The sequence below is a fragment of the Haliotis asinina genome, chromosome 2 (genome assembly GCF_037392515.1).
Source record: "Haliotis asinina isolate JCU_RB_2024 chromosome 2, JCU_Hal_asi_v2, whole genome shotgun sequence".
NCBI classification, from domain to species: Eukaryota; Metazoa; Mollusca; class Gastropoda; order Lepetellida; family Haliotidae; genus Haliotis; species Haliotis asinina.
In genome coordinates this window covers 52545891-52569477 of record NC_090281.1, presented here as the reverse complement: position 1 = coordinate 52569477, position 23587 = coordinate 52545891, and the positions used below count along the sequence as shown (strand labels likewise).

Genomic DNA, 23587 nt, shown 5'->3' with positions numbered 1-23587 from the left:
AGAAATAGGCTTCACACACTATATTTGTGTGGGGAAACGAAAAATTGAATGCTTTAACAACTAGTCTACCCCACCTAATTTGGTATATTGGCAGTCTATAGCTAATCAAATCTATGCCCGACACACTGGTCACACAACCTGCAAACCATGCCTTTAGGTACAAGAATAAATGATCAGCCATCGCAGAAAGCCTGACAGACCTTGAAATCAGCCAGCATAGTTGAATGTTTTAAATGAATGAAAGATTCTTGCCAAAAATACAGAATGCAGAAATAACAACCTTTGATCTAATATTTTTTAACTGAAATGTCTCATACTAGTTATTGATTTTCAGTTTTGTCGGCATAGAGGAATTCCATTATGAAGTATTTACAAGAATGTAGTCAATGAGAATCTGTAATTCAGTTGCTCCTAGCCTACGGCAACAGACATTACTGTCTAATGACTGGTCAGATTAACATAACAGTATAAGAATTCTGTCAACTATGTACATATGGTTCAACACAGATTACCAACAATCAGTTTTCAGGTAATTAAGTGGGAGTAAATATATATAAAATGGGGTTTTGCAGTGAAACTTCTATTCAATGTGTACATAACATCATTAAAGAAATTAAATGTCAAACCCAATATACCACAGCAGTACACTGCTGTATTGACATAATTATGAAGTCATTCATGACATAAAGGCCTAATGATCATTGCGTAACTCTATACAAATTTCATTCTATAGGTTGTTGATGCTGTTAAGGTGATAAAAGAATGTGGGGAGACAACTGAGTAATATAATTAAATGACCTCATCACAGTAATTACAATCTTGATGGAAACCTTTCACAGTAATTTTTTTCTAATAGTTGTTTTCTCATAATTAACTTTTCAAGATCTATCTCTTCTAGTGACGCATTTAGGAATATATATACACATTACTGGACATCAAGACATTATACGCTTCAACACAAATTATATATTTATATCCTTTTTATGTTATACTAAATATTCTCAACTCCTGAGGTTTGCAAAGAGTGTGCATGAATAATACGTCTGTGGTCAGAGCACTTGCCACTGAGGCCATGTTAAACAGGCTGCTTACCTCGACTGGGGCGGCCAAAATCGGTCATATCTTGTGCATCCGCCATTTCCAAACGGAAAGTAATTCCCCTTGATGTCTAAGTCTAGTTTTGTTTTTGAAATATCAAACCATGTTTCACATAATCACGAGAACGGCATGAATCACATTTACAAGATGACAGAAACAGAACATGAGGAAGTAAACAGTTATCTCCCCTAGTATCATCAACAGAGGGCGTTGACTTCAGTCAAAACAGGAAGTTGCGGGAGTGCACATGGCAATTATTGTGATTTCTGTTTGCATCCTAAAATCACATGCTTTGAAACTAAAACAGTGCATATTACAACCAGAGGATTACAATGCGGGAAACACCACTGTCCAACTGCGAAAGAGAATTCATTTTGAAAGCAATCACCGAGCACAAGGTTGTTTAATAGTAACTTCTTTGAGAGGCATTTTTGAACTTGAAGATGTATAGATGACGGTTCTGTGGATAGTTAACTTCTTTATTGCATTGAGTGCGACGTTTCGGTGTATAGGGGCCGGTGTATGTACTAACACCGCTTATCAAGCAAGTGATTCAAAGAGTTGTAGGGGTCAGGTCGGGAAAGCCACATTTCAAGAACGACTACAGCTGGGAAAGTAACACTGGTGAAAGACCCTCCCTATTTAAAATTTTGTGTTCACATAAGAAATCAGTAAACTCTAGTCCAGATTAGTCAACCTGATTTCTTTCTTACTCAAAGTGTGCCACAATCATGGTGGATTTGCATATAAAAGGCAGGTGTAATTTACACTTAACTGACACTGAGTCAATCTCGATGGTCCATGACATATGTAAGTGACCTCTAGTTCACTCCATGTGAGAACCATGGCATATTCGCAAGTTCCAGTAAAGTTTATTGAGAGTGTGAGAGGAGGCAGGCATTTGTACTATAATGGATACAAGTTTCGGTGCAAGAGCAGTCGCAGTGAAAGAAAATACTGGTCTTGTGTTGTTGCTGAGTGCACAGCACGAATCACAACTCTGGGTGAGATGCTTCACACTATTGAGATCATGGGTCACTGTCACGATGCCCTGCCTTTTGAGTTTGAAGTTGATGCCTTCAAAGCAAGACTGATGGAGAGAGCAAGGACTGAAACAACTCCCATACCCACCATCTACAGCGAGGAGATCTCAAGATTACCCCAGCATCATGACTCCATCTCAGACGACTTTCTGAAGCAGATACCAGCTCTGAAGTCCCTAACCACCATTCTGTACCGACAGAGACGCAAGACCTTGCCCCGCATTCCTGCCAGCAGACCCCAGATCCAGATGGAGAAGTATTCCCAGACAGAAGGTGGCGACCAGTTCCTGCACCGTGTTAGTGACAACATCCTTATTTTCACTACTGACATCAACATTGAACATTTGTGTTTTGCAGATATTGTCATGCTTTGTTAAATATGGAAACTTGTTTGAATCACTATGCTTGTTATGTCAGAATAGCAGGGAGAGCCACATTCCGTGTTCATGCAACCATAACTATTGCCGTGAGAACCACATGAATTTGGGCTATCTGTTTTGGAAATGAGGCTTTCCCATCCTATAACCAAGTTGTAACAAGGAGAATATACATATATATATATATATCTGCCTAGTGATTAGATATGTTTAAGTCAGATAGTGAAATCAGTCATTTTGTGAACTGACTAACAATTTCAGTAGTTTTGTGAAATGACTAAGAGGGTCAGCCATTTTGTCAACAAATTTAATATACTTCAGTACTACAGTCGTTACCACAATAGTTTTAACTGTTTGTGACAAAAAGTTATGTTTAAAGTGTGATCCACTTCTGTAGATTAAGTTATTAAGAGAAATGACTGAATTTTTTTGTCATTCTACGAAATGACTGATTTTACAATCTGTCTGTAACACAGTTAATAAAGTTTATACTTGACCAATCACCATCTAAATAAAGATCACCAGTAATCCACCCAAACTTTGCTTGTCCAATTGACTTCCTTGATTCCATTTTCGTATTGCAATCACAACCAGTTAGAGGGTACATCAATCTACTCTCTTCAACTTCCTAATTACGATCTCAGTGTACATCAACTGTTCTGTTGTACAAACCCATTCTCCATATTTCTTTAATCACCTTTACTTTGTACTACACGTACACTGATCAAATCATTAATTAGCAATCCAATGTACATTAACCTTGTTAGTTGTATGCGCTATGCCTATAGTCCCCTTGTTACAACGTTTCGTATCACTTGCTTGATAATGGAACCGGTGTTGGTACGTACACTGAAATGTCACACCCATTGCATTAAGTTGACTTCATTTCGCCAAGACTGGAACATTTTTCATCAATGCAATGAATTGATATCATAAGGCGTAGACTTATGTTTATAAGTCATATGAATATGCAGACAGTCATGTTATCCTTGTGATTGTGTCAGCCATACCTCATGTCTTTGCAGTGTCCCATGTACTGGATCTTCATGGCTGGATATGTAGTAGCACTCAGAACAATATCCAGTTCTACTTCCAATGCAAATCAGGGCCCCAAAAATGTTTTAAAACCCACTTGCCACAGGGCAAGTGATGATACGAAAGTAACGTGTCCTGACTAGTTTGCATTTGCATTGATTGTTATGACATAATCATGATGATGTAATTATGAAAGAATAAATCAACATGGTATTTGATGTTAATGTTTAAAGGACAACTTACTGGGAATGATAACTCTACTTATCTACTTTTTTTTTTTTTTTTTTTTTTTTTTTGTGTGTGTGTGTGTGAGAGAGAGAGAGAGAGAGACTTACTTTCAAGATGTCAAAATGTGCCAGAACCCTCAATTATGAGTGCCAAGTGAGTAAACTTCTCACACCTAAATCAGCCAAAGGTTTACTCAGATATCAGAATATTTCTCCTGATATGACTGGAATACCGTTAACAGGAATGTTTTCACCAAACTGTATGTCTGACTAAAATGATCAATATTAGGAAGTGTAGTCAATAGGAAAGATTATTAATGATTTTTGATATGAAAAATGTGTTGTGGATAATACTGTGAATTAATTTGTTTGATAGAAAAAATATTTTTCATTTTCTGACACAATGTGCAAATTTAGGACTTAATTCCTGATCTGCTTCTAAATTATGTTCAGGACATTTTTCTGTTAGTAATTCATGGTAAAACAGTGTACCACACAACAATGATGTGAAATATATTCATTTCTGTCAGACATTTTTGCTCAAAGCTACATGTCCTGTATCTAATAAGATTCAGTCAATATTTAGTGAACAGCTATCAACATGTATGAAGTTTATCAATGGCTAACTTTACCAAGCTCACATATGATATATCTTACAGAATTACTGATGTAGCTAGATGAAAATCAGCATCTTTATTGCCCTTTGTTCCTTCATTGCTTTGCAGAGATTTGATGGAAGACAAGCATACGATTACAGGAAACTAAAGATATCATTTGGAGTGGATCGAGGCTGCTGTCAAGTTCAGTTAGGAGACACAAGGTATATCTTAGGAGGGAACTTCCTATGATATGTTACCTGCCATCTCTAAATCTATCACATTTACATTTGATTGACCCATGAACATCTGGGGTAGAATAAGTCTTCAGCAACCCATGCTTGCAACAAAAGACTTGCTATGTTTGTCGTAAGAGGCAACTGATGGTATCAGGTGGTCAGGTTTGGTTGACATGTCATTGGTTCTCATTTGCACAGATCAGTGCTCATGTTGTTGATCACTGGGTTGTCTGGTGCAGACTTGATTATTTACAGACTGTTGCTAAATAGCTGGAACATTGCTGAATGCGGTATAAAACTAAACTCACTCACTTGCTATTTCTAATAAAGTATGAATTTTGTTGTTTTGGGGTGTTTTACCTTTCCAGAACCCATTATTGGCTGTGATTGTTACCAGTAACAGACATATTGGTGGGCTTTGTATTCATTTACTTCAGAGAGATATGATTATTATAAAATCAAAAGAATTGTTCATTTACTAGTGAGGTTGACCAATCCATTTCCATTCTTTATTTCAAGTATTTTACTATGTACAAATTTACTGTCTATTCCATTCATAATGATTGAATAATTTGAGTTTCTGTTTGTTTTTGCTCATCAAGGAACTTTTTGTTGATTTGGGTTAAAGGTTGTAGTTATTTATCTGTATATTTATGAGGAGCTAATTAAACATGACTCATAAGTGCGGCTTATTGACAACTCTGTCTCATTAGTCATTGACACAGCGGAAACTCTAGGGAATGTACCTGATACCCTTTACATGGATCATTGGTTGTCATGTTCTAATTGATTATGTTTCTGTGGAGACTAGGAAGAGTACAACACTTACCATGGTTACTAAGTTTGTACGACTTGTTAATACGTACTGATGAACGAACATGATCCACCTTTCAAATCCATGGTTATATTCACCATCAACAGTATTATTAAATAATAATGTATTATGAAAGAAACCACATTAATGGTTATTAGATGGAATTTTATTTGTATCAGGAGTCAGATACAGATAAAAGAAAGTATTTCATATTTCTTTTTCAGGGTTTTAGCTCAAGTGTCATGTGAAATTACAGAACCAAAACCTACACGACCAACAGATGGAGTTCTGTTTGTCAATGTGGAGTTATCTCCCATGGCTTCACCAAGTTTTGAAATAGGGAGGTATGATATAAAGCAAATCTCAGGAATGAAATTGTTTGCTCAAGTCTCATACACTCAGGTTATAATGAACCCTTTATGCGTCATGTCATTTGAAGTTTTCAGGCAACCAGTATGTATATAGTACATAAGTGTCAAAATTCTTGAAAGTTTATAAATTAGCAAAGTATCCTATGATAAATTATGATAGAGATTACTTTGTAAAACTTTGGTTAAACTGTCCTGCTGTATTTCTTTAAATATAATGTCATGAAGAACCATATAAATCCCTTTTCTGTACCAGGCCATCTGAGTTTGGTGTGGAGCTGACTCGTCTTCTTGAACGATGCCTGAAGGAGTCCCGTTGTGTCGACACTGAGTCACTGTGTATTGTGGCTGGGGAGAAGGTATAGTGTCTCCAAGGGAACATGTTTCTTGCTCATTTCTTGTTGCTGATGCAGGTGTGGGGTATTCCTATTTGGTCCCAAGGGGTCAAGTCTGTTGCCCACAAAGTGTTGATGTTGCAGGTGTCCTGAAGGGATGATCCTGTTGCTCCCATCTTGTTGATGTTGCAGGTGTGGTCTGTCCACACTTTGTCCTGAATGGACAAGTCTGTTGCTCACATCTTGTTGATGTTGCAGGTGTGGGCTGTCCTTACTTTTTTTCTGAGTGGACAAGTATGTTCCTCACATTTTGTTAATGTTGCAGGTATGGGCTATCCGCGTGGACATCCATGCTCTCAACTATGAAGGGAACCTGTTGGATGCTGCCAGTGTGGCGGCCATTGCTGCTATCACTCACTTCAGGTAGGGTTAGATTAAACCAACTGTATTTGGTACTTCTCAGTCATGGCCCTTTTGTCCAAATGTAAAATAATTTGGGTGCAGGGCATATAGGAAACAACATGAGGTTTAGCAATTGAAGTTTTAGCATCTGAGTCAGTAGTCCCAGAAACAGCTCAGTTGAAGCTTGTTAGGCAATATGAAAAGCTTCAGGAGATGCTCCTGGTCAGGTGATAGTTTCTTGACATTCTATGAAAGAAATGTTTCTCCGTTCATAAATTGTTAATGCTTATACTTCCTATCCAAAATGGAAGTTCAGGTTCCCCTTCTTTTGTAAACCTTCATCTGTTGATTCTTGATCATTGGTCAAGACAAAAATATACATGTTTGGCTTAGGTTTATCAAATAATTGCAAAATATCACTGTATAAAGTGATTTGAGAAAGTGGAACTTTTTATGGTCAGCCTGTCGTCCGTTGGAGACTCGCTTCAGAATTTCCTGAGTTAGTTTTGCAATATGTATGTTTCTGTTATTCTAGTATGGCAATACATATTGATGGGCGGTGAACATATCTGGACACCGTAAAGTGGTGATAGCTCCTTGACTATCTTTTACTTCAGTCCTGCCCCACATTGAAGCACATATGACACATGTTAATCACGTCAATCAAGTGAGTTTATTCAAAATTGCCTTGGTTCATCCAGCAGTAAATGGGTACCTGGTGGGATAAGTGTGGCAGCTTGAGGTAACCATGGTGATAATGTCCATTATGTTGTATGCGGGTAGAGTATGCAGGTGCACTGTGAGGTTCAGCCCCCATATAAATGACTTCATATAGACATTCAGCCATCAACATTAAACAATCGTTGACAAAATCTATGATATTATTCAAAACAGTATCATGTGATACAACCCCACCCATTCTTAATCAGCATGAGGAGATAAAGTCCACTAGTGGGTGTTGCCAAATGGGTTGCATCTTTTCGTTGATGGAAGCAATACAAGGACATTGCTTCACTTATGCTGTGGAATAGCTAATAATTTCTATCAATTTTGTGCATTTCAGACGTCCAGATGTGACAGTCTCTGGGGAGGAGGTCACTGTGGTAGGTGCTTGTACATTTCTGCTTGAAGGGGGGCGATGGGGTAACCTAGTGCTCAAGGCATTTGTTCCAACAAGCTGAAGACCCGGGTTCGATGCCACACATGAGTACAATGTGTGAAGCCCATTTCTGGTGTCTCCCACTGTGATATTGGTGGACTAGTACTAAAGATGGTGTAAAACCATATTCACTGCTGCTTGAAGAATAGAATAAATGGAAGATATGGTCTTGTATTTATAAAGTACAGGTCACAGTACAGCCAGGGTTTGGCTTTACTAGGCCTGACCAGATGTCAGCTTCCTCCCACTGGCTTGAGTCTAATGATGGAGATCAATTTTCCCGGTTTGGGCTATAGCAGCCGCTGGTAAGGTAGACATACTGCTGCCTGACACAGTCACAGCTTCAGCTTGTATGAACAGCAACATGATGCTGGACTGACTTTAATGCTGAGGGAATCAACACTGACTACATAATGTCATCGTCATGTATTACAGTCAGAGTAGCATGCTGTTACGGTGTGTTTCAGCACAGCCCAGAGGAGCGAGACCCAGTACCTCTCAGCGTACACCATATGCCCATATGCTGCACATTTGCTTTCTTCACACAAGGGTAGGTAACTGTTACGAATTACGGCTCATTGTGTGAACAAATGGAGGTCATCTTTACACAGGACATGTATAATGGTGTATACAAGGGAGGACATGTGTACAAGGGTGTATACAAGGGAGGACGTGTACAAGGGTGTATACAAGAATACAAGAGCAGGACATGTATACAAGGGGAGGACGTGTGCAAGGAAGTATACAAGGGGAGGACATGTACAAGGGTGTATACAAGAGGAGGACTTGTATGCAAGGGGAGGACGTGTACAAGGGTGTATACAAATGGAGCACCTGTGTACAAGGGTGTATACAAGGGCAGAACATGTGCACAAAGGTGTATACAAGGGGAGGACATGAGTACAAGGGTGTATGCAAGCGGAGGACATGTATGCAAGGGGGGGACATGTGTACAAGGGTGTGTACAAGGGGGGAACATGTGTACAAGGGGGGGACATGTACAAGGGTGTATACAAGGGGTGAACCTATGCACAAGGGTGTATTCAAGAGAAAGATATGTGTACAGGGTGTATACAGGGGTAGGACATGAGTACAAGGGTGTAAACAAGGGGAGGACATGTGCACAAGGGTGTATACAAGGGGTGAACCTGTGCACAAGGGTGTATTCAAGAGAAAGATATGTGTACAAGGGTGTATCAAGGGGAGGACATGAGCCCAAGGGTGTAAACAAGGGGAGGACATGTGCACAAGGGTGTATACAAGGGGAAGATATGTGTACAGGGTGTATACAGGGGTAGGACATGAGTACAAGGGTGTAAACAAGGGGAGGACATGTGCACAAGGGTGTATACAAGGGGTGAACCTGTGCACAAGGGTGTATTCAAGAGAAAGATATGTGTACAAGGGTGTATCAAGGGGAGGACATGAGCCCAAGGGTGTATACAAGGGGAGAACTTATGCACAAGGGTGTATACAAGGGGAAGATATGTGTACAGGGTGTATACAGGGGTTGGACATGTGCACAATGGTGTATACATGGGTAGGACATGAGTACAAGGGTAGGCTGTGTGTTCAGGGTAGACCATGTGTACACAAGGAGGTCATGTATACAAGGGTAAGTCCTGTGTACAAGGGTAGATAATATGCAGGAGGATGGGTCATGTGTACATGGGTAGGTCAGGTATACAATGATAGATCATGTTTTCAGTGGTAGGTTGTGTAGACAAGGATTGGTCATATACAGAAAATTAGGTCCTGTGTATACAGTAGTAGGTCATGTATACAGTGGTAGGTCATGTATATAAGGGCAGGTCCAGTGTACAAGGGTAGGTCATATACAGAAAGGGTGATCATGCGTACAAGTATAGGTCTTGTGCACATAGGGAAGTCACAGTTACAAGGGGATACAGAGTATGTTCATTGCACCCTGGCAATAGAATTTTATAGGGGACAATTATGTCTTTGTATAGATATTGTTTCTTTGGTTGGTAATGGCTGGCAAATGCATTTGTATGTGATTGTGAAATAGTATTGTAACATGTTTTGCCCTGCTTTGCTAGCAAGCACCTGTTGGTAGACCCAAGCCTGGTGGAAGAGAAGGTGATGGATGGGAAAATGGTGATTGGGATGAACAAACACCGCGAGATCTGTATGCTGCAGATCACTGGAGAAATGCTACTTCTCAAGGAACAGGTGCTTGTTTTGGGGGTTCTTTTTTGCAAGGATTTGCAGGGTGGCTTCCTTTTGCCAAATCAATCAGGCACCCACAGTCCTGGTTGGAGATCGTAAATTATGACTCTCGGTTTGTCAACACCATGATATGCTTTGGATTTTATTACATTAGGACCTATATCACTTCAGGCTCTCTGTTACCACACAGTGAGGATGTGTTCAACACAAGTCACTTCATATAACAGTGGGGTAGCCTAGTGGTTGTCCACTCATCACGTCAAAGACCCGGGTTCGACTCCCTACATTGGTACAATTTGTGAAGTCCATTTATGGACCCCCTGCTGTCATATTTCTGGAATATTGCTAAAAATGGGAAACCATAACTCATACATGTAACATACAAGCTGGGTTCTATTCCCACATAAATGTACCCCACCATCATGCAGCTTGAACATAGTAAAACATAGTAAAAATGTTGAGCCGTGTGTTTACTCTCTTTCTCTCTTTGTTTCTCTCTCTTTCACTCTTTAATGGCTCAGTGTTTTTGTTGTTTTTTTTCTGCAGGTGTTAAGATGTTCAAATGTAGCAGTTGTCAAAGTAACAGAAATATCTGAGCTCATACTGAAAGCTCTGGAGAATGACAGAAAGGCAAGGTCAGTTGAAATCTAAGAATCTATGCATGCAACCTGCAGTGGGTTGGAGTTAGACAACATTATTCAGCAATTTTAAATCAGTATGTCATAACTCTGCCGCTGAATGCAGAAGTATGATATTAAGTCGAACCTCTGCAATTTCAGTTGTCAAAAAGACGACTTGCGACACAGACAAGATGTGTCGCAAGGGAGATAACTTGTGTAGTTCATATGCTGGGTGACTCACTATTCACTAATGTGATGAAAGAACAATGACTTGAATATTTTGCAATATTCTTGTAATATGCAGAAATATTGAATATCATACTTGTATTCAACATCTGTACTAATAGGATGATTCAATGACAGGGCATCAGGTGAGAAGTGTGGTTTTGCTGAATCAGTGGAGCCAAAGAAAATAACCGGTACCAAGACCGAGCACCAGGATGTTGAGATGGAGGAAGATGCTGCAGACAAGATGGCAGATGCATCTCACAGTAGTGATGATGACATACAGATTGTCAGGTTAGTTGCAAATAGAAGTTAGCTGTGAAGGCATTAAGTAAGAGTCATGCATGAAAAACCGATGTTTAATACTAGAACAGTAAGAATGTATTCAACAATTTTCCCATAAAAAGTATCAAAGACAAGAATTTTTTCATCTCATCCCCATTTCTATGCTAACTTATAACAACAACTATGCTGAGTAAGTTTACTATTGTGCATTATGGTTGTCTGAATGAGCCAATCAGAGTCTTGATTACTATTGTGCATTATGGTTGTCTGAATGAGCCAATCAGAGTCTTGATTAGATTTGAACATCTCTGTGTTTGCCTTTTTGATACAACTGGTCGGTATTTATTTGGGCTGGTAGATCTTGTCAACCCTTTGGTGTGATACAGATTTCTGGGGAGTTTCAAACACTCTCCTTTTCCTTTACTTCAGACTGTACCTTTCCCACCTACTGTGACTCCACATTATTGCCATATTATCAACTTCTTTAGACCCACAGTACTGGTATGACGTAAGTGTACTATATTGTACACTTCATTGTCTAAGTCTACAGTTTGGGTTTTGATTTGCTAAAGAATGTATTCAATGTATTGCGTCTTTTACCATTGTTTCTGTCTTGTTACTTTTCAGACCTGAGGATAGTATTGAAGTAAAGATTCTGGTGAGTATAACATTTTCAGTGTACACTGTGGTCAATAATGTGATGATGTATGACAAGGACGGTATAATCAATTTCACGATTTTCATTTTCAGTATTCTTTTAAATCACTCCTTGTAAAGTGAAAAATATTGCTCGCTTTTCCAAATGTGTTTTTGTTTGTGTTAAGTCAGGGTGGCCCAAAATAGGCTCACTGTCATGTTCATATTATTCTTTGAGCAGAAGGGCAATTTCAGCAGCAACAGACTTCAGTGACCAGATTATTTTTTCTTCCTTTTTTTTTCTGTTTTTTCTATTTTCATTCAAAGATATAAGTATGATCTGGAGAAGATATTCTCATGCACACCGTTATATTTTCAAAAATGTTGACTCTTCATACTTTTCTGCCTAGCATACAGCACTTATGAGGCAGGATATCTTCAAAATCCACCTCCAAGTCATGCACATCACAAAAAGGACAGCCTCACTTAATAGCACGTATTTATCTCACTGCCATGGATTTGTAGGTACTCTTATCAAACAAGTTATAATGGAACAAGCAGGGGAACCAGACAGCCACAAGAATTCTGAAGTTTACATCCAAGAGTCAACTCACAATGTATCAGCTCCTAAAGCATAATGTTCTCATCACTTTTACATTCCTGTGTGTTTAGCCAACCATGACAATCATTAGTTGCTTGCACTGCTAATTTTATATCTCATGTCATTCAAGAAATGGTTATGCCCATTTGTCTATTTGGGCCCTGTTCATAAAGTGATCTTAGCACTAAGATGATCGTAACTCCTATACCTTAACAAGGCTTCCAACCATTGTAGCAAAACATTTCTATTGAGCAACAATGCATGGACAGTGTAAGTTTAAAATGGCTGAATGAAGTTTTCCCTTAGTCATGTTTGAACTTTGTGTTACAGGACAAGGGTCTAGCAGCTATTGGGGAGGGAGGTCAGAGTACATGGGAAATAGATGTAGATGTTGCAACAGAAGCTATGGCAGATGCTGCTGCTGCTGCTGCCTCAAGTATACAGGGCAAGGGAGATAACCAACATGAAGGTAAGGTCCTGATAAAGACCTCAGGTGTTTGATGGAGGTGTAGAATGTTCTATGTTGACTCTGTTATAGATGAATTATTATTCACATTGTCTATGCAGAAGTTACCTCTCTATAGTAAAAATGATAGCCTGCATGTAAACTCAGCTGAAAAGACTGAGTGTGTGATTTGCAGAATACCAGTAACCCATGCTTGTCATAAGAGGCAACTTATGGGATCTGGTGGTCAGACACATTGATTTTGTTGACATGTCATCGTGTCCCAACTGAAAAACTTCCATGCTCATGATGTTAATCATTGGATTGTCTCGCTCAGACTCGATTACTTACATATTACATATAGCTGAATGTGACATTAAACAACAAACAGGCAAACCTGCAAGTGATGGCTAGTCACTGCTTTTCTAATTTCTGTCACATTGTTGAAATGCACATAATGTTTTCTCAAATTATCATTTATGATGTTGGGCTCGTGATGCTTTGGTTATTTCATTTCAGTCATTGACCTTGACAGTGGCAGTGAAGAGGAGACAACTATGACACTGAGTCACGATGACCTACTGACTCAAAGGTGGGTATCTTGAGTGAGTGAGTTATGTTTTTGCCACTGTCACCAATATTCCAGCTATATGGCTGCGGTCTGTGAATAATAGTCATGACCAGATAATCCAGTGATAAACAGCATGAGCATTGATCTACAAAATTGGGATACAGTGATGACATGTGTCAACTAAATCAGTGAGCCTGGCTAACCAATCCAATTATTTGCTTCTTGCGACAAGCATGGGTTACTGAAGACCAATTCTAACCTGGATCTTCATGAGTCGTAGACCATGTGAACCATATTAAGATATCATGACAATAAACACAATAAACAAGTACCCGCATGATGTGTGATACATATCAGATTGTAAGCAATTACAGTCCAGTGATCAACAGCATGAGCTTAGGCCTGTGCAATTAGGAACTGACGACATGTTTCAAACAAGTCAGCAAGTCTGACCACCTTGTTTGTCTGGAAGTAAACAGTTAGGTAACAGGTAGACGAGGTAGAGTTTTTGAGATCAGTCGTCACTTTCCCCCTGAACATCACCTTTGGATGATCCTCCGTCAAAACAACTCCTCACCATCCTATGTTTGTATGAAGATCATGAAAGTACCTGGGTCAGTTTGTTTCAGGTCCAATTCACAATAGTAAATTTGGGGTCCGTGGCATGAATATTGAACGAGGTGGCTGACTTGAGGCATGCTTCAATTGATTTCCTATAAACTTGATGGTTTCTTTAAGTGGCATTTAGAAACAGTGTGAAAATGTGAAACACTTACATGCATAAACAACTACTATATTGCAGTAGGTGCAGACAACAGTCAGTTGCAGTAAAGAAGTTGTCTGTCCATAAATGTGTTCCTTTTCAAATTTAATGGTATCTTTACTCATGTTCAGATTTCTTCTGGCATAAAATGGTTCATTCAAACTGGGACTAAACTGCGCTCTTGTAAGTTTAAAATGTCATGCCTTGGTGCAGTGATGTCTTATTACCTGCTGAAAATTATAGAATGTGAATGTAATGTCCTTGATATTTGAGGATGACTTTCTCATGCTATTTCTGTCACATGACCATACTGATAGTTGTCTTTGTCTTGCCAGACCCACAAAGCCAGCACAAGCCTCAAGTGAAAAGTCTGCAGACAGGAAAGGCAAGAAGAAGAAAAAGAAATAATGTCCCACTAGTTCAATGTACATTATCATTTGTATAAATTCATTTCATACACAAAAAACAGCTTGTGTTATTTTGTTAATTCACTAACACGAAGCAGACACGTGATGTCTTGTGGCACCGAATGTATCAAGGGGTAACACCATTAGTCATATCAACATGTTATTCACGCCAGTGGTTCGTGTGAAGTATCAAAATAAACAATACATATATCCTTGAGTATTACTAAAGCAGTTCCCACCTTTTATCCCCCACCACAAAGGTGGAAGAGGATAGAGGTTTGAGCTGTATCTGCCCATCTGAGATTTTAGGGATAGATTTGTTCATAAAACGTTAAAGAGTAGAAAATGAAATTTGGTATGTGTTTTCAGTATCTGTATGTCATAGTGGAGTTAGAAAGCAGGAACCACATTAGAACAGAACACTGGTTGGGGATATTGATGACCATGTCTTCTTGTTTAATATATCTTCTCAAAGACACTGCATGTAATATTTTGTGCTCTGAAGTCCATGTATTAAAATACACAAAAATGAAATTTGATAACAATTTACTTGCAATCTGAGAATAATACATAAAAACATGAATATCAGTGCTAGACAGTTTTGTCACCAAATCTAAACAACCGACCTGATCGGGCTCACTTCTGGGCATCATCAGTAATCTCCACTATACTCCTCAGTAATCTACACTATACACATGGTGCATATCCTGGCATGAAATGATACCCCAAAGTGCTTGGCCCCTTCTTGGCACTTGAACATGCTACCCATGGCATTTTAGTTGGAGTGAAGCATATGCTATGAATATGCATGTCATATGTGTGCTAGGGTATTTGGGGACCAAGTTTGTATTTATTACCCTTATCTCTGGAAATATTCATTAGTCTTGGACTAACAAACTCATAGCTCTGTCAAGTTGGATGTTCCTGGACATCAAAATATAGCTGTCTTGTGAAAACTAATGACCTTTAACTTTGGCGGTGGACATTTACATGAGATATCCAGAAGGTTTTGTGATCCCAAATTTGTAGGATATCTTTCCTGATAATGACTATCTTTGAGCCAGCTGGGATACCAGTGAAGGAGAATCATTGAAATGATGGTATAGAAGGACACAATATATGCCATGGTGCAGTCAGTGCATAGCACTGCTCATAAGTTGTTAAGAATGGAGTTCACCAAGGCACAGTGTAAAGAGGTGCATGGAAGTAGTGTAAGCAGTTGCAAAGCCAACACATCCTTCAGCTCCACTTATTTTGAAGCATAAGACTTTAATAACTATTTTACTTTTTGCATAACAGCAGTCCTCAGTTAGCAATGTGTCAGTGTTGATTATCAAACTGTAAATGATTTAATAACTTAATGAGGTTATGGAGGTGTAGAATTCGAACACCTTTGGGAAGAAATACGTCATAATCCCTATTGATACAAAAACTATCATCTTTTCGCCAGCAAATGCTACTATCAGTAACTTTCAGGGAAAGTGTTTCCAATTTGAAGAATGAAATGATAATTCTCTTGTAATTTTCTGGTTTATTTGCAATGGTAGTACATTTCCCAGTGTAACAGATCCCATTTATATATGGACACGAGAGCTGTTGACCAAACGCAGCAGAGAGAACTCTTGCACCCAGAGACAATCCTTATGGACATAAAACTTTGCTTTTCACGCGCACAAGGGACAGCACACGTCAGTTCTTGTATGTTTGGAGTTTGGGATTTGTATTTCATGGTAGCAACAGGTAATTCCACAAGGGGAATAGAAACGTTGCGTAAAAAGCAACAAAGTAGTTTACTACTTAAAGTGAACTTCAGAGTATGTGTATACAAATAGTAAGAGTAAACTGTAGTTTAATAGCTGTAATAAAATATGAATTTGGACTTATAGCTAATTGTGTTTGTGATATTTGGAGTATCTTCCAACCAATATATGCTCAGAAACTTTATTGGGTTAAGTCTTTTGAATTTACAAAATAGATCACCTTACTCTAAGAATCAAATGTCGTACCCAACATTTATTAAATGGATGCAGTGTATAGTAAATATTATGTATGATCAAAAACTTAGTATTACATTTGAGAAATGTTCTTGTATCGAGTGTATAGCTCTAGATATTTATTTTGAGTATATATGGTACAATTACAATTCAAAAGTAGACAATAAGTTCATATTTAAGAAATGGTACGAGGCAGGCATGAAATGTATAAGACATCTCTGAAGGCAAACTTGTCTGTTATGGAGTAGATATATTTAAAATATTTTATGCCAGCACTAAATTATTTTTGTGGACAGTTTAATCACACTAACATGTCGAAAAAGTGCTTTGTCATCAAGTCAGTCGATTTTACCATGTAATATCTGATATAACAGTTGGTGTAACAGGATCCAAATACTTCTATTGTGTACTAGAACTTTCTGGCAACTTCTGCCTACATTAAATGGACTATAAAGCTGGACTTGTACTTCAGAGCAAGCCAGTTATGGCTGAAATGCCTTGTATATCAGTGTGCAAAACTTCAGCAGTGCTACTGCACATTGATAAGTTTTAAGCAAAAATATCATTTGAAAATAGGACCTGACATTGTAATTACACACATTGCACATTTCCTTCAGACAGGAACTGCCTGGCATCTATTGTTCACTTCTGAAACAAGTGTAATCTGAAGTGCAGAAAAGATTGAAGATGTGCAGCAAGAAAGAGAAAAGATACATGCATGTTTGAATCTGTGGGTGAAATAATTATGAATGAACAAATTATTTATCATACTTTGTACACTTTATTCAGTTGATATACATAACATCTTACAGATAAGATGCCCTAAAAATAATACAGTAAAATGTACATGGTCCTCCTTAACTCCTGAAACTTAACTGTACATGATGCACCATAACTGGGTGATGTCAGAATAGCACTAGATTTGATAGAACAAAGGTAGGACAAGTTGGGAAACAGATGACAGACGAAAAGTAAGGTAACCTCAGCTGGTCTATGAAAAGGGAAATGGACAGAAAAAGAAGGTATGTTATGAAAACGAAATATAAAGAATTCAGGAATGTTTTATTCAGTTAAAGTCAAGGGGAAGAGCATGGTTTGAATGAATATCATCAAGCCAGGTCAATTTGAAATTTGTCGTGATTATGTCTACTGTTCAGAGTCAATGTCACATACAAAACATGTTATTAAAAATCTTCTATAAAAGTTAGGTTAAGATCTTGGGTTAAAATTTCCAGGACCTGATTTGGGGTAGTTTGACCTGATTCCATTCATGCAAACAAATTCTCATGAATAAAAGTTACATGTGCATGCCTTATGTACAGTGCCATATAAAACTTAAATTTGTAAAAGCATTCAGGACACATTTCATCAAGCGCTCACTCAGTCACTCATTCTCTCATTCCAGATTATGAAATGCATTATTGCACAGGACAAGCATGACATGGTTGATAAAATGAATTTCCAGATGAACTAAAAGGTTAAATAAGAGGATATAAACAACTGGGTTGGCTCTTGAGAGTCTATGAACATACTGAGGAGATGATAGTGTACAATGTACAATGATATTTGTATTGTAAGGCCTGTGAAAGCTCGTGGGGGTTAATACTGGCAGCCTTTTCATGGCACAAGGGAGAGGGTCTCTGGTGGGCTGAGCAATGAAACTTGGTGGTACCTGGAAGAAGGGAAACCAATGTTAGTGACAGTTTCCAGGTGCATTAGAGGATAAGTCTAGCATCAATCCAGGTGAAATTCTAATGCCAAAGCTGTTAGCAGGCTTGGTAACTACTAAGACTTTCTGATTTACATAAATTGCCTGTTTATTGGTGATTAGAACACGTTTTAACAGTGGAAAGTTAGGGTAAAACCTTGATGTTTTAAGAAGCGAACTTGCACACATTCCAAGGGTAACAATTGTTACATAATATCCTATCAAAGATATACTTGACAAAGATATTACAATGGCATTTATGTTAAAACAAGCAAATCTGAGTTTTGAGGATAGACACTTAAACTTACTTTGGTGCCCTGTACTTTTCCCTGATGGCTTGCTGTGGATGACTTGATGCATTGCAGAAAGTTCTGTATAGGTGTTTCAGTGTTTCTGCCAGCTGCGTGAGGCTGTACCTTGTTTGACTTTCTAGTGATGATGGCTGAAATGAGATGAATACAGAGCCACTTAAGGTTTTGTCACATGACAGCATTAAGTCTTGCTCATGCAATATCCAAATTAGCAACGAATCAGAGAAAGTGGCCATGTCAGTATGAAGATAGTGGGTTTTTTCCATGACCAGCATGTAAAGTATGTTGAGATTGGCCCCACTGCACAACAGAGATATATATTTATATTATTAGAATTCAATCTGGTGTGTAGGTTAATGTCCTCATATCAGTTCCAAATTCAGTTTACATACCCATGCCTCCTTGCCAAGTGTGTAGTTGGCTAAGCACAACGCTGTTGCAGCTAGTAGACTGGGACAGTATTTAAGGTAGGGCTCACATTCAACTAACGTCAGTTCGGCCAAGTACTGAAAGAAAGGCAAACATTCTCTAAGGGCACCTCCAGCTGATATTAACTACTTTGTCTTACCCTTCAGGTTATGGTGAATAAGTTCCACTATCAGTATACAATTTGGCAAATACATACGTGGAGAAAGCAGACTGTTCCGACATAAACAATTACTATTTTATGAATAAATGCCAGATTAAAGGATTGTTGTAAAAATTGAAATTATGAATTTGCCTAGATAACTTAGTCTGCAGTTTTCAAAGTAATTGTCAGTGATGGTAGGCAATAGAAAGCATTAAGAGGGTTCAAAAACACTGATGCAGCAATGACTTTGCAATTTTACAGACAGGCCTATTTGCACAGCATTTGACTTCACTTGAATGCAGGGATTGGGAATGACAAGGGCAATGGGGCATTTTGCTCATGAAAATAAGAAAATGTTCATTAAAATTTTGAAGTTTACGAGATTCAAAGGCAGTGGTCCATTCTAAATTCAGAAAATGGCTAATCTTGACTGGCACATCGTCAAAGGTCTATCCCAATCCCGGTGATGTTTAAACATTCAGATTCTTAAACAGGATACCAAGTTACTTAGTCTGGTCATTATAATGTTTCACATTGTTTTGTATGATCAATTGGGATGGCAAGGTTTATGACACTGACAAGATATCAAAGAGGTTGGTCTGCTCTGCTCTCAATAAAGATTGCTTCGTAATTCAGAATCGTGTTCCATGTTTTTAGGCTATGTATGACTGAAACTAAAACATTTTCACAATGTTTGATGTGTAGGCTAAAATATATGTTAAGAAATGTGTACATTTATTGTATTGAAGGGACTGTAAGATGTGACAATGTGTTGCATGTTTCTGGCATGTAGCCAAGGTACGGTTTGGGTACAAAAATAGCTATAGACATCCCTTGCATCATTGAATTGACTGCCAGAGACTTGTGATGGAGAAGTGAAGTGATACTGCCTTTGGGGAGAGGGGACTTAAGGATATTGGGCATGTGTAGGACAGAAATTTGCAACTTACCATGGTGAGGTGTTCAGTTTTGGCATCTGCATTGCTGATTTTCAAAAATCGATCACAGAACCAATTTGTTGTCGGCACAGCTACATCAAAAGATAAGACTTTCAGGACAAGGTGCTCCATCCGTAGAACCTGGAAAAGATGTTTGGTAAGCATGATTAAATGAAGGTTTTGACCAGTGGCTATTTGGGGTGTGCATAAATCCATGTTACATTGCAGGAATACTGGTCAGTGAATACAAATGTGATTAGCCGTGCTTCAACAATGCTGAGTTCTAGAACAATGATCAAGGATCACATTGTAATCAAACTGAATAGATGAGTGCTAACTTACGCAGTGGTCTAGTCACAGGGTAGAAAACATTTCTCATGAGCACTAAAGGATAATTTTGCAGTTATCACTGGCCAGTGAATTTCATTTTGATAGATCTGTTCTTTTGGAAGAGAAGTACCAAGAGGACCCACTCACTGGTTGTGGGAAATTTTGGTTCTTTCTCAGTTATGCTACCTGGCATGGATACATTCCACTTTGCGTATCACTTTGATAGTTGTGCAACACAGATTCCTTAATAAAAGTTATGAAAGATTTCACTGATGAATTCGAGGATATTTTTCATACGCACGATACACAAGGGAATCACAGTCACAGTGGCCATCACACTGTTCCTGGAAAACAGTTAATGTAGGCTCATGAAAAATGTGCAACAAGGTCTCGTTCCGGTAACAGAACAGACAAATTACCTGTTGTGCCGTGTACGTATCATCAGTAATGTAGACAAATTCAGCAACATCTGGTGGATAGATCTCCTCGTATTTCCTGAAAGATAATATCACGACGTCATCTCACTTAAGTCACAACATGTTTTGGTTTTAAGAAAAACAGACACACTTTGTGCAAACATCAACATTTTCATATTTGAGGGATTGGTGTGTTGGTAAGTTTACCCAGTTGTAGGCAGGTGGATAACAGTGTTATTTTACAAGAATCAAAACTTACCCAGCAAGGAACATGCTAGCAGCACCAACAAGCTGCAGTTTGCCTCTGTTGACTGACATATGAGAGAGGAATCTGTCAATGTAGTTGACTGCAAGGAAGAGTGTCTCCCTGTGTAGTTTATATTCTTCTGCCACCTCTACCAGCCAGTCAACAAGGATGCTGCGCATTGAGTTGGTGATGTCAGGCTGCTTTTTCATGTAGCCTGGTTTGGGACGGTTTCTGAGCTGTAGGATGGAAATATTCAAGTTAAGTGGTTTTAACACTACTATATTGAGAAAATGTTAACAAGCCATTGTAAAAGATAGCCATTATTCATCTTCCCATTAAAATCAGTGCCATGTATTCACCCAAATGAAGGTACATCGCAAATATAAACTCTGCAGTGTAGCTTCACTGGTCTGATTAAAAAAGGTAAAGAGTTCATTCTGTTCCCCTCATTCTTCCGCAGGTTAACAGAGGTAACACTTTGGAGACTTTTCGTTACATTTACGAGTCCTCTAGCAGTTGTTAGATTTTGTTGATGGTTCTAGTATATATCTGTTGGTGGGGAGGGGGTGGGGAAGAGACAAGAGAAATTCCTACCATTAAACCTTTGATTTGATGTGTTTGCATGTTGCCCCCAACCATATAACCTTGGGTATAAATATGTTCTAGTGTGGCATCCTTTTATCAATTACCAGACAGTTTAAAATACTCACCTCAGCTTCCCTGAGGTAGTTGTATATATCCTCTGCATATTCTGGTACAGTGAGTATCACAGCTTCTCTGTCCAAGGGTTTGGATACAGATGATTCATCAAGTGTTGTGTCCAATACCATGGGTGAATCTGAAAAGTGTTCCAGTCATAAATGTAATCAATATTATCACATACTAAACATGTGAGCTTTGACAGTGGTATTTTCATTACAGTATTGGTATTAGCTGAACGCTTCTCAGCAAATGCTATTCAAATACTGGATAATGGACTGGTTTAATTCAAATGTACAGACTGCAGGCAAGAATGAACTATGGGGTATTGATACTTCAGCAGAATTATAAAAATAGTTGGATAGACAAAACCGAACTGACAGTTTCAGCCCTTTGGCGTTAGATGTCTAGGTCTACTTACCGATTTCGTCAACATGAATGGCATTGTCTTGAAGTGACGAGAGCGTTGATGAAACATCAGGTAATGAAGTCACTGCGTCCGATAGCTTAATGCCAGATGTGTTTGATTCAGTTGAGTGACATACAGATACTGGTTTAAGAGCTTGTAGATTTGGTTCTTCGTCGACAAAGATTGAAAATCCTTGTGGAGCATCTGCGAAAGGTTTCTGACGAGCGAAGCCATTTTCATCTTGACCCGTGGAATAATTACCCTGAAAAATACGACCCACATAACACTTATCCACTTGTTCCCTTGAAATATACTGTAGAGTGTGGGCTGGGCAAATCTTTTGAACAGCTGTGCCAACATGGCTGAGGTATTTTGAACTTTAACGCTATGTAGCGTTGTGTTTGTCGTCAATGAATGTGTGCATGGTAAACATCGTTTACACGACAATATTCGAAAATATTCCATTCACATACATTATTATTTTGTAAGTCACAAGTATAGCGAGAAGTGTGCACACACTTTGAAAACGTGGGCTTTTGTCTGTGGAGGTCAATGGCTTCACGGACGGTTCATAAGTGAAACAACTTACCTTGGCAGCACGAGACGGTTGCTTTCTAACTTGATTTGTTATCGTGCCGAGGGCTGTTCGCTTTGGAGCAGCTTGGTTTGAAGTTTTAACTGAAAGTCCCTTTGTCTTCCTCGGGCCTTCTGCATTTTCATCTCCAAAATTAGTCCTGGGTTGTTGTAGAAGAGACATATTTGATTTGTTTCACGAGCCTCCAAATGATGAAACGAGACCCGTTTGAATAAATATACCACCCTCAGAAGAGTTGGTAGTCTCCAGGAGATGTAGCGCAGTTGAATAAAGTGACTCCACGTAAGATAGCAGCTTCAAACAGGCGAAAAATTTTGAAACTCTCTTGTCTTGTCAGGTCAGGTCATTCGTGTTGTGTGTCTACCCGTTGAATTCCCCGCTGTAGCTTGAACCGGCCAATAAAACCACGCTTGGCGAGTCACGTGATAAACAATTTCTAAACGAGGCGAGTGCACAGCTGCGACTTTACGATCTTTTATCTTGCTATTTCCCGTGTTACGTAACTAGAATCGTGCAAATTGCCAAAGCGCACTAATTCGCGAAATCATTTAGGAATGTTGTAAAAATCAATCTATTCTTTTCTCACTCATTCGAGACAAGCTGATTAACATGTGAAAAATTGTGAAAAGTATCTTTACACTATTTCTATCCGGAAAATATTATTTGAATAAGAATTGACTTGGGCGATTTCAAGTTGTGATGAGAAATTTAGCCAAAGTAAGCATAAAACATGTTGCAGTTTAACATTGTTTTGCTGCAGCTGGCCCTATTTTCTAGTTCCTGAAAAACGTCCCAGCATTAATTTAATCATGGTGTAAAATGCACTTTTTATATCATAGTACGAGAATAGTATAGTACTGTTCAAATATATTCATCGAAATAACAATTTTAAACGTATATACATAATGAACATAAGTAACATGTAGTGTCTAT

The 23587-nt window shown here is 38.6% G+C and overlaps 3 protein-coding genes across 3 annotated transcripts in view; 1 reads left to right on the top strand and 2 right to left on the bottom strand.

Annotated features, from left to right (window-relative positions):
• LOC137273907 (probable phospholipid-transporting ATPase IA) overlaps window positions 1-1244 on the bottom strand; it is a 104263-nt gene extending 103019 nt beyond the window's left edge. The window contains exon 1 of the mRNA XM_067806808.1: window positions 1093-1244. Coding sequence (XP_067662909.1) covers window positions 1093-1138 — 46 coding nt within the window. The 5' untranslated portion in view covers window positions 1139-1244. The remainder of the gene's footprint in view (window positions 1-1092) is intronic.
• Window positions 1245-1300: 56 nt separating this feature from the next.
• Window positions 1301-14495, top strand: LOC137273908 (exosome complex component RRP45-like). Its single transcript, XM_067806809.1, has 14 exons — window positions 1301-1496; window positions 4506-4600; window positions 5654-5773; window positions 6054-6156; window positions 6458-6555; window positions 7598-7637; window positions 8161-8243; window positions 9754-9886; window positions 10430-10518; window positions 10867-11022; window positions 11641-11671; window positions 12581-12719; window positions 13215-13287; window positions 14365-14495. The coding sequence occupies exons 1-14, from the start codon at window positions 1431-1433 to the stop codon at window positions 14435-14437; spliced, it is 1299 nt and encodes a 432-aa protein (XP_067662910.1). The 5' UTR covers window positions 1301-1430; the 3' UTR covers window positions 14438-14495.
• A 2696-nt stretch (window positions 14496-17191) lies between these two features.
• Window positions 17192-23210, bottom strand: LOC137273906 (G2/mitotic-specific cyclin-A-like). Its single transcript, XM_067806807.1, has 9 exons — window positions 22649-23210; window positions 22072-22321; window positions 21662-21789; window positions 20964-21187; window positions 20708-20783; window positions 19971-20099; window positions 18842-18955; window positions 18447-18580; window positions 17192-18102 (listed from the first exon to the last, which is right to left on the bottom strand). Exons 1-9 carry the CDS (start codon window positions 22814-22816, stop codon window positions 18048-18050), a joined length of 1278 nt encoding a protein of 425 aa, XP_067662908.1. The 5' UTR covers window positions 22817-23210; the 3' UTR covers window positions 17192-18047.
• Between the last annotated feature and the right edge of the window lie 377 nt (window positions 23211-23587).

Bases quoted from the DNA above. Each gene is read 5' to 3' on its own strand.
- LOC137273908 (XM_067806809.1), top strand. From the start codon at position 1,431: ATGCGGGAAACACCACTGTCCAACTGCGAAAGAGAATTCATTTTGAAA. The intron at 6,556-7,597 runs GTAGGGTTAGAT...TGTGCATTTCAG, and splicing joins GCTGCTATCACTCACTTCAG to ACGTCCAGATGTGACAGTCT. The intron at 12,720-13,214 runs GTAAGGTCCTGA...ATTTCATTTCAG, and splicing joins GGGAGATAACCAACATGAAG to TCATTGACCTTGACAGTGGC.
- LOC137273906 (XM_067806807.1), bottom strand. From the start codon at position 22,816: ATGTCTCTTCTACAACAACCCAGGACTAATTTTGGAGATGAAAATGCA. The intron at 22,322-22,648 runs GTAAGTTGTTTC...CGTATTTTTCAG, and splicing joins AACCGTCTCGTGCTGCCAAG to GGTAATTATTCCACGGGTCA. The intron at 18,581-18,841 runs GTATGTAAACTG...ATCTCATTTCAG, and splicing joins CACTTGGCAAGGAGGCATGG to CCATCATCACTAGAAAGTCA.